Source organism: Oncorhynchus mykiss, chromosome 3 (genome assembly GCF_057628025.1).
Source record: "Oncorhynchus mykiss isolate SJ-2025 chromosome 3, ASM5762802v1, whole genome shotgun sequence".
NCBI lineage: Eukaryota > Metazoa > Chordata > Actinopteri > Salmoniformes > Salmonidae > Oncorhynchus > Oncorhynchus mykiss.
Genome location: NC_143024.1, coordinates 83,777,913 through 83,789,482, shown reverse-complemented (window position 1 = coordinate 83,789,482; position 11,570 = coordinate 83,777,913). Strand labels below are relative to the sequence as shown.

General features: G+C 42.6%; 1 protein-coding gene across 11 annotated transcripts in view; it reads left to right on the top strand.

The window, feature by feature from the left end:
- LOC110520523 (guanine nucleotide exchange factor DBS) overlaps window positions 1-11,570 on the top strand; it is a 96,720-nt gene that overhangs the window by 66,878 nt on the left and 18,272 nt on the right. For all 11 annotated transcript variants that reach the window (XM_090230303.1, XM_090230302.1, XM_090230310.1 and 8 more), the window contains exons 10-15: window positions 133-252; window positions 501-692; window positions 6,829-7,020; window positions 9,241-9,400; window positions 10,086-10,150; window positions 10,284-10,357. In XM_090230303.1, coding sequence (XP_090086429.1) covers window positions 133-252; window positions 501-692; window positions 6,829-7,020; window positions 9,241-9,400; window positions 10,086-10,150; window positions 10,284-10,357 — 803 coding nt within the window. The remainder of the gene's footprint in view (window positions 1-132; window positions 253-500; window positions 693-6,828; window positions 7,021-9,240; window positions 9,401-10,085; window positions 10,151-10,283; window positions 10,358-11,570) is intronic.

Genomic DNA, 11,570 nt, shown 5'->3' with positions numbered 1-11,570 from the left:
CACAGCTGATCTCGGTACATCTGTGGGACAGTGACATAGCCACCTGTGTTGATGCATGTACATCTGGATCTTTGTGTATGTCCTACGAAAAGTCATTGCCTCTGTGTGTGTTCTGTTGTGCTGCTCTTCCAGATGAGATGTCTGCTGGACCAGGTGGCAGAGAGATTGACAGCTTTCTCAGAGGTGGGAATTAACCCTGCCCATGCTGATCACATCTTCTGCGACCTGAACAGCCACGAGGCGAGAGTCTTAGTAAGTAAACACACACACTGATACACATATTATCTACAGCACATATCATCTCCCTGTTCTCTCTCTCTCTCTCGCTCTCTCTCTCTCTCACTCACTATCTCTCTCTCTCTCTCTCTCTCTCTCTCTCTCTCTCTCTCACGCACACACTCTCTTTCTTTCTCTCACACTCTCCCCCTTTCTCTCTCTCTCCCTCTCCTCCCCCCTCCCTCCCGCCCTCCCTCTCACACACTCTCTCTCTCTCTCTGTAGGAGGTATTGGACGAAGCCCAGGCTTTGGCCCGTGAGGGTGACGAGTTGATCCAGAGCTCTCACTACGCTGAGGACTCCATCCAGCCCAAATGCAGCGAGCTCCGAGCCGTGAGCAAGGAACTTAGTTCCACCCTGAGAGCAAGGAAAGATCACCTACTCAGAGCTATGGAACTACACCACAATCTGGAGAGGGTGAGAGGGACAGACACACACACACACGTACTGTATATACACAGATATACTATATACAGGTATATACACACACACATACATACATATATATATATATATATATATATATATATATATATATACTGTATATATACAGTCCGGAAAGAATGAAGAGACCACTGCAAAATGATCAGTTTCTCTGGTTGTACTATTTCTAGGTATGTGTTTGGGTAAAAATACAATTTTTCTTTTATTCTATAAACTACTGACAACATTTCTTCTAAATTCCAAATGAAATTTTTGTCATTTAGAGCATTTATTTGCAGAAAACTGGTCAAAATAACAAGAAAGATGCAGTGTTGTCAGACCTCGAATAATGCAAAGACAATACGTTCATATTCATTTTTAAACAACACAATACTAATGTTTTAACTTAGGAAGAGTTCAGAAATCAATATTTGTTGGAATAACCCTGATTTTCAATCACAGCTTTCATGCTTCTTGGCATGTTCTCCATCAGTCTTTCACATTGATGTTGGCTGACTTTATGCCACTCCTGGCGCAAAAGTTCAAGCAGCTTGGCTTTATTTGATGGCTTGTGACCATCCGTCTTCCTCTTGATCACATTCCAGAGGTTTCCAACGGGGTTCAGGTCAGGACATTGGGCTGGCCATGACAGGGTCTTGATCTGGTGGTCCTCCATCCACATCTTGATTGACCTGGCTGTGTAGCATGGAGCATTGTCCTGCTGGGGAAACCAATCCTCAGAGTTGGGGAACATTGTCAGAGAAGAAGGAAGAAGGTTTTCTTCCAGGACAACCTTGTATGTTGCTTGATTCATGTGTCCTTCACAAAGACAAATCTGCCTGATTCCAGCCTTGCTGAAGCACCCCAGATCATCACTGATCCTCCTCCAAATGTCACAGTGGGTGCGAGACACTGTGGCTTGTAGGCCTCTCCAGGTCTCACACCCACTGTGAAATTTGGTGGAGGATTGGCAATTTCACGCATGGAATAGCCTTAATTTCTCAGAACAAGAATAGACTGACGAGTTTCAGAACAAAGTTCTTTGTTTCTGGCCATTTTGAGCCTGTAATCAAACCCACAAATGCTGATGCTCCAGATACTCAACTAGTCATAACAAGGCCAGTTTGACTGGTTCTTTAATCAGCACAATAGTTGTCAGCTGTACTAACATAATTACAAAAGGGTTTTCTAATGATCAATTAGCCATTTAAAATTATAAACTTAGATTAGCTAACACAGCGTGCCATTGGAACACAGGAGTGATGGTTGCTGATAATGGACCTCTGTACGCCTATGTAGATATTCATAGAAAATGTGCCATTTCCAGCTACAATAGTCATTTACATCATTAAGAATGTCTACACTGTATTTCTGATCAATTTGATATTATTTTAATGGATTTTTAAAAAATGCTTTTCTTTCAAAAATGAGAATTTCTAAGTAACTTTTGAACAGTAGTGTAAAGTTGAAGTCGGAAGTTTACACACACACACGCCAAATACATTTAAACTCAGTTTTTCACCATTCCTGACATTTAATCCTAGTAAAAATTCCCTGTCTCAGTTAGGATCACCACTTCATTTTAAGAATGTGAAATGTCAGAATAATAGTAGGGAGAATGATTTATTTCAGCTTTTATTTCATTCATCACATTCCCAGTGGGTCAGAAGTTTACGTACACTCAAATAGTATTTGGAAGCATTGACTTTAAATTGTTTAACTTGGGTCAAACGTTTTGGGTAGCCTTCCACAAACGTCCCACAATAAGTTGGGTGAATTTTGGCCCATTCCTCCTGACAGAGCTGGTGTAACTGAGTCAGGTTTGTAGGCCTCCTTGCTCGCACACACTTTTCAGTTCTGCCCACACATTTTCTGTAGGATTAAGGTCAGGGCTTTGTGATGGCTGCTCCAGTACCTTGACTTTGTTGTTCTTAAGCCATTTTGCCACAACTTTGGAAGTATGCTTGCGGTCATTGTCCATTTGGAAGACCCATTTGCGACCAAGCTTTAACTTCCTGACATGATGTCTTGAGATGTTGCTTCAATATATCCACATCACTTTCCTCCTCATGATGTCCTCTATTTTGTAAAGTGCACCAGTCCATCCTGCAGCAAAGCACACACACAACATGATGCTGCCTCCCCCATGCTTCATGGTTGGGATGGTGTTCTTTGGCTTGCAAGCCTCCCCCTTTTTCCTCCAAACATAACAATGGTCATTATGGTCGAACAGTTCTGTTTTTGTTTCATCAGACCAGAGGACATTTCTCCAAAAAGTACGATCTTTGTCCCCATGTGCAGTTGCAAACCGTAGTCTTGCTTTTTTATGGCGGTTTTGGAGCAGTGGCTTCTTCCTTGCTGAGCGGCCTTTCAGGTTATGTCGATATAGGACTCGTTTTACTGTGGATATAGATACTTTTGTACCTGTTCCCTCCAGCATCTTCACAAGGTCCTTTGCTGTTGTTCTGGGATTGATTTGCACTTTTCTCAACAAAGTACGTTCATCTCTAGGAGACAGAAGGTATCTCCTTCCTGAGTGGTATGACGGCTACGTGGTCCCATGGTGTTTATACTCGCGTACTGTTGTTTGTACAGATGAACGTGGTACCTTCAGGTGTTTGGAAATTGCTCCCAAGGATGAACCAGACTTGTGGAGGTCTCCAATTGTTTTTCTGAGGTCTTGGCTGATTTCTTTTGATTTTCCCATGATGTCAAGCAAGCAAGCACTGAGTTTGAAGGTAGGCCATGAAATACATCCACAGGTATACCGCCAATTGATTCAAATGATGTCAATTAGCCTATCAGAAGCTTATAAAGCCATGACATAATTTTCTGGAATTTTCAAAGCTGTTTAAAGGCACAGTCAACTTACTGTATAGTACCTTCTGACCCACTGGAATTGTGATACAGTGAATTATAAGTGAAATAATCTGTCTGTAAACAATTGTTGGAAAAATGACTTGTCTCATGCACAAAGTAGATGTCCTAACTGACATGCCAAAACTATAGTTTGTTAACAAGAAATGTGTGGAGTGGTTGAAAAACGAGTTTTACTGACTCCACCCTAAGTGTATGTTAACTTCCGACTTCAACTGTACACACATATACTGTATATACACACACAGACTGTATGTACACACACACACACACACACATATATAGTACCAGTCAAAAGTTTAGACACACCTACTCATTTTCTACATTGTAGAATAATAGTGAAGACATCAAAACTATGAAATAACACTTATGGAATCATGTAGCAACCAAAAAAGTGTTTTTATCAAATCTAGATATATGTTACGATGTAACCACCCTTTGCCTTGATGACAGTTTTGCACACTCTTGACATTCCCTCAATGTGCTTCATGCTGCTGCAGAGGATAAGTTCATTAAAGGTACCAGCCTCAGAAATTGCAGCCCAAATAAATGCTTCACAGAGTTCAAGTAACACACATCTCCACATCAACTGTTCAGAGGAGACTGCGTGAATCAGGCCTTCATGGTCGAATTGCTGCAAAGAAGCCACTACTAAACAGTCCCTCCAGGTTTTCACATTTTTTTGTGTGATTTCTGAGGCCAAAACTGCTTGATTTTGCGGCAGCTTTTCTGAAATTCTGGGATACATTTTGCGATTTTTTTTTCACGTTAATTTCATATACAGATAAATAAATAAATAAATAAATAATAAAGTAGTAATAATCTTTCTAATAAGTTGACTTCAAAATACTTGAGATTGTGATTTTTTCTGAAGGGGTCGTAAGGTTAGAATATGTGATTTTTTCTGAAGGGGTCGTAAGGTCAGAATATGTGATTTTTTTCTGAAGGGGTCGTAAGGTCAGAATATGTGATTTTTTTTCTGAAGGGGTCGTAAGGTCAGAATATGTGATTTTTTTTCTGAAGGGGTCGTAAGGTCAGAATATGTGATTTTTTCTGAAGGGGTCATAAGGACAGAATATGTGATTTTTTTCTGAAGGGGTCGTAAGGACAGAATATGAGATTTTTTCTGAAGGAGTCGTAAGGACAGAATATGAGATTTTTTCTGAAGGGGTCGTAAGGACAAAATAGGCATTTTTTTTCCCAGAAAGATCCGTATTAGCTTTTGTGATCCATATTAAGTTTTACAGAGAGTTTATAACGGCAAAGCTGACAAATTACACTCAGTGCTTTGAGCAGTACTCTCCATAGACAGACTGGGGAAAGCAGAGAGCCGACCACCCTACTAAAGCCAAGGTTAGACTGGGGAGAGCAGAGTGCCGACCACCCTACTAAAGCCAAGGTTAGACTGGGGAGAGCAGAGTGCCGACCACCCTACTAAAGCCAAGGTTAGACTGGGGAGAGCAGAGCGCCGACCACCCTACTAAAGCCAAGGTTAGACTGGGGAGAACAGAGTGCTGACCACCCTACTAAAGCCAAGGTTAGACTGGGGAGAGCAGAGAGCCGACCACCCTACTAAAGCCAAGGTTAGACTGGGGAGAGCAGAGTGCCGATCACCCTACTAAAGCCAAGGTTAGACTGGAGAGAGCAGAGTGCCGACCACCCTACTAAAGCCAAGGTTAGACTGGGGAGAGCAGAGAGCCGACCACCCTACTAAAGCCAAGGTTAGACTGGGGAGAACAGAGTGCTGACCACCCTACTAAAGCCAAGGTTAGCGGAGTTAAAGTTTGAGTAAAACGACACTCACCTTGATTCTTTCAGAGCTTACCACAGTCTTCCATGCTACCACTTCAGTCACAGTGGTCTGCCGCTGCTGTGGGAACTGTTCTGACATTCTCATATGCTTTGCTGATTCAAAGTGACTGTTGACTGTTGAATTTCTCCAGTTTACAAAAACATTTAGATTTTTTTTTGTGCGCTCGTTAGCTGTTATTTTTGTTGGCAAATGAGATTGATTTCTGTTCATTGTACTGCCTATCAGCCATCAACAATCACCCATCATCTTCGCACGTGAATACGCTGACTGGCCAGGGGGAAAAACTTTGTTGGATTGGGCCATTTTCCATGGTAACAGTGCAGTAATTGGTCAAAATTACGAACCCGCTTTTGATTGGACCCTTTTATGCGCTAAAAGTGTAGGGATTGGTCAAAATTGCGAGCTCTCGCATAATATGTGCTGATTGGTTGATTTTGAAATGGAATTATGCGATGACAGAATCACGGAATCCTGCAGGGACTGACTAAAGGACACCAATAAGAAGAAGAGACTTGCTTGGGCCAAACACACAAGCAATGGATATTAGACTGTTGGAAATATGCCCTTTGGTCTGATGTGTCCAAATTTGAGATTTTTGGTGTGTCTTTGTGAAACGCAGAGTAGGTGACCGTATGATCTCCACATGTGTGGTTCCAACCGTGAAGCATGGAGGAGGAGGTTTGATGGTGTGGGGATGCTTTGCTGGTGATTTATTTAGAGTTCAAGGCACACTTAACCAGCATGGCTACCACAGCCTTCTGCAGCGATACACCATCCCATCTGGTTTGCGCTTAGTTGGACTATAATTTGTTTTTCAACAGGACAATGACCAAAAACACACCTCCAGGCTGTGTAGGGGGTATTTGACCAAAGAGAGTAATGGAGTGCTGCATCAGATGACCTGGCCTCCACAATCACCCAACCTCAACCCAATTGAGATGGTTTGGGATGAGTTGGACCGCAGAGTGAAGAGAAAGCAGTCAACAAGTGCTCAGCATATGTGGGAACTCCTTCAAGACTGTTGGAAAAGCATCCCAGGTGAAGATGGTTGAGAGAATGCCAAGGGTGTGCAGAGCTGTCTTCAAGGCAAAGGGTGGCTACTTTGAAGTATCTCAAATATAACATATATTTTGATTTGTTTAAAACTTTTTGGTTTACTACATGATTCCATAGATTATTTCACAGTTTTGATATCTTCACTATTATTCTACAACGTAGAAAATACAAAAATAAAGAAAAACCCTTGAATGAGTGGGTGTGTCCAAACTTTTGACTGGTACTGTACACATATGTACTGTATATATATATATATATAAACCTCTATATATACATACATACACACACACACACACATATAAAGTCACTTATAAAGACTCTCTCTCTCTCTCTCTCTCTCTCTCTCTCTCTCTCTCTCTTTTTCTCTTTCTCTTTCTCTCTCAGGCTGCTAAGTGGTGTGGTGATGGCCTCTACCTGCTGGCCTCCCAGCCCGTGGACAAGTGTCAGTCACATGAAGGGGCGGAGTCAGCGCTGCAGGAGATGGAGCGTTACCTAGATACGGCGGGACAGAACAAACTAACTGATCCTAGCTCCATCTACAGTGATTACAAGACAGTGCTCAACCAGGACTTCAGGGTAAGGGGATCCAGCTCTCTGATATGAATCCATGTCTGGATATCACTAAAATCTGTCATCATAACGTCCATAAGTCAACGCAAAGAAAAGAAAAGAAACAGCTGTCAACACCTGTGAGTGTCCTATAGTAATGTTGCTCCTTGGTCCTCTGCACTACTCTCTCCTTTCCTCTTCTCTCCTCCTCTCATCTCCCCCTTTCCTCTCCTCTCATATCCCCTTTCCTCTCCTCTCCTCCTCTCATCTCCCCCTTTCCTCTCCTCTCATATCCCCTCTTTCCTCTCCTCTCATCTCCCCCTTTCCTCTCCTCTCATCTCCCCTCTTTCCTCTCCTCTCCTCCTCTCATCTCCCCCTTTCCTCTCCTCTCATATCCCCTTTCCTCTCCTCTCATCTCCCCTCTTTCCTCTCCTCTCCTCTCCCCCTTTCCTCTCCTCTCCTCCTCTCATCTTACCCTTTCCTCTCCTCTCATATCCCCTTTCCTCTCCTCTCCTCCTCTCATCTCCCCCTTTCCTCTCCTCTCATATCCCCTTTCCTCTCCTCTCATCTCCCCTCTTTCCTCTCCTCTCATCTCCCCCTTTCCTCTCCTCTCCTCCTCTCATCTCACCCTTTCCTCTCCTCTCATCTCCCCCTTTCCTCTCCTCTCCTCCTCTCATCTCCCCCTTTCCTCTCCTCTCATATACCCTTTCCTTTCCTCTCCTCTCATCTCACCCTTTCCTCTCCTCTCATATCCCCTTTCCTCTCCTCTCCTCCTCTCATATCCCCTTTCCTCTCCTCTCCTCTCCTTCTCTCATATCACCTTTCCTCTTCTCTCCTCTCCTCCTAATCATATCCCCTTTCCTCTCCTCTCCTCTCCTCCTCTCATATCACCTTTCCTCTTCTCTCCTCTCCTCCTCTCATATCCCCTTTCCTCTCATCTCCTCTCCTCCTCTCATATCCCCTTTCCTCTCTTCTCCTCTCCTCCTCTCATCTCCCCCTTTCCTCTCCTCTCACCCTTTCCTCTCCTCTCATCTCCCCCTTTCCTCTCCTCTCCTCTCATATCCCCTTTACTTTCCTCTCCTCTCCTCTCCTCCTCTCATCTCACCCTTTCCTCTCCTCTCCTCTCCTCATCTCATCTCACCCTTTCCTCTCCTCTCATATCCCATTTCCTCTCCTCTCCTCCTCTCATATCCCCTTTCCTCTCCTCTCCTCTCATATCCCCTTTAATTTCCTCTCCTCTCCTCTCCTCCTCTCATCTCACCCTTTCCTCTCCTCTCATATCCCCTTTCCTCTCCTCTCCTCCTCTCATCTCACCCTTTCCTCTCATCTCCCCCTTTCCTCTCCTCTCATATCCCCTTTCCTCTCCTCTCCTCTCCTCCTCTCATATCCTCTTTCCTCTCCTCTCCTCCTCTCATCTCCCCCTTTCCTCTCCTCTCATATCCCCTTTCCTCTCCTCTCATCTCCCCTCTTTCCTCTCCTCTCCTCTCCCCCTTTCCTCTCCTCTCCTCCTCTAATCTTACCCTTTCCTCTCCTCTCATATCCCCTTTCCTCTCCTCTCCTCTCCTCCTCTCATATCACCTTTCCTCTTCTCTCCTCTCCTCCTCTCATATCCCCTTTCCTCTCATCTCCTCTCCTCCTCTCGTATCCCCTTTCCTCTCTTCTCCTCTCCTCCTCTCATCTCCCCCTTTCCTCTCCTCCTCTCATCTCCCCCTTTCCTCTCCTCTCATCTCACCCTTTCCTCTCCTCTCATCTCCCCCTTTCCTCTCCTCTCCTCTCCTCTCCTCCTCTCATCTCACCCTTTCCTCTCCTCTCATATCCCCTTTCCTCTCCTCTCCTCCTCTCATCTCACCCTTTCCTCTCCTCTCATCTCACCCTTTCCTCTCCTCTCATATCCCCTTTCCTCTCCTCTCCTCTCATATCCCCTTTCCTTTCCTCTCCTCTCCTCTCCTCTCATCTCACCCTTTCCTCTTCTCTCATATCCCCTTTCCTCTCCTCTCCTCCTCTCAACTCACCCTTTCCTCTCCTCTCATCTCACCCTTTCCTCTCCTCTCATCTCACCCTTTCCTCTCCTCTCCTCCTCTCATCTCACCCTTTCCTCTCCTCTCATCTCCCCCTTTCCTCTCCTCTCATATCCCCTTTCCTCTCCTCTCCTCTCCTCCTCTCATATCCCCTTTCCTCTCCTCTCCTCCTCTCATATCCCCTTTCCTAACCTCCTCTAATATCCCCTTTAATTTCCTCCTCCCTCAGGACCAAATAGAGAAAGTCTTTCAGAAACAGGTATCCGTGCAGGAGATGTTTGAGAAGAGGATGGTCAGTCTGAAGAAGCTGGCAGCCAAACAGACCAGGCCAGTCCAGCCTGTGGCCCCAAGGCCTGAAGCCTTCATCAAGTCCCCACTCTCCTCGCCAGGTGAGCCCCGACATATCACATGTCCTTATATACCACCAGTCCTAACATACCACCAGTCCTAACATACCACCAGTCCTAACATACCACCAGTCCTAATATACCACCAGTCCTAATATACCACCAGTCCTAATATACCACCAGTCCTTACATACCACCAGTCCTAATATACCACCAGTTCTAACATACCACCAGTCCTAATATACCACCAGTCCTTACATACCACAAGTCCTTACATACCACCAGTCCTTACATACCACCAGTCCTAACATACCACCAGTCCTAACATACCACCAGTCCTAATATACCACCAGTCCTAATATACCACCAGTCCTAACATACCACCAGTCCTAACATACCACCAGTCCTTACATACCACCAGTCCTAATATACCACCAGTCCTAACATACCACCAGTCCTAATATACCACCAGTCCTTACATACCACCAGTCCTTACATACCACCAGTCCTTACATACCACCAGTCCTTACATACCACCAGTCCTAACGTACCACCAGTCCTTACGTACCACCAGTCCTTACATACCACCAGCACTCTGTCCTCACAACAACAGTCCCGACATAGAGTTAATGCTCTTTTAACTGGAACAGTCAATGTATATTTAGATACGTGTATAGTGTCAATTTCCCACCTCATGTCCGCACCTCTCTCTTCCTCTGCGCCATAGCAAAGAGAGTGCTGGAGAAGAGTTGCTCAGAGGGAGACTCTGTGAATGGGGTCAGCAGTGGAACAGTAAGTAGAGGTTCCTCTTACTTTGGTCAGTCTTTTACTGTGGGATAGTATTGTCATACCAGTAGTATATATGTTAAATGAGACACTAGCTCCAGTCATTTCAGTAGATCCTCATCCTATCCTGTGTTCTCAGGTGGAGGGCCAGCTACAGAGCAGCAGAAGTACCTCACTGTCAGAGGAGGACGAGAATCTGGCCATCCTCAGAAAGTAAGTTCTGTCTGTGTTCTGTCAGCTGTGTTGATGTATGATGGCTAGTGTCTTCGTTATGTCTGACCATCTGTCTGTATTGAGTCTTTGATGTTTCTCTGTATTGTGTTGTTTTCTCTGTGTTGTGTTTCACCCCATAGAAATAAGAATGATAAAGGCTCCCTAGTCATCTGGTGTCTGTATCATGTATGGCCTGTGTGTAAGCTATAGCATCTGACCCGTCTATATTATTATAATATAATTATGTCTGACCAGTCTATATTATTAGAATATAATTATGTCTGACCAGTCTATATTATTATAATATAATTATGTCTGACCAGTCTATAAATTATAATATAATTATGTCTGACCAGTCTATATTATTATAATATAATTATGTCTGACCAGTCTATATTATTATAATATAATTATGTCTGACCAGTCTATATTATTATAATATAATTATGTCTGACCAGTCTATATTATTATAATATAATTATATCTGACCAGTCTATATTATTATAATATAATTATGTCTGACCAGTCTATAAATTATAATATAAATATGTCTGACCAGTCTATATTATTATAATATAATTATGTCTGACCAGTCTATAAATTATAATATAATTATGTCTGACCAGTCTATATTATTATAATATAATTATGTCTGACCAGTCTATATTATTATAATATAATTATGTCTGACCAGTCTATAAATTATAATATAATTATGTCTGACCAGTCTATATTATTATAATATAATTATGTCTGACCAGTCTATATTATTATAATATAATTATATCTGACCAGTCTATATTATTATAATATAATTATGTCTGACCAGTCTATATTATTATAATATAATTATGTCTGACCAGTCTATAAATTATAATATAATTATGTCTGACCAGTCTATATTATTATAATATAATTATGTCTGACCAGTCTATATTATTAGAATATAATTATGTCTGACCAGTCTATATTATTATAATATAATTATGTCTGACCAGTCTATATTATTATAATATAATTATGTCTGACCCGTCTATATTATTATAATATAATTATGTCTGACCAGTCTATAAATTATAATATAATTATGTCTGACCAGTCTATATTATTATAATATAATTATGTCTGACCAGTCTATATTATTATAATATAATTATGTCTGACCAGTCTATATTATTATACTATAATTATGTCTGACCAGTCTATATTATTA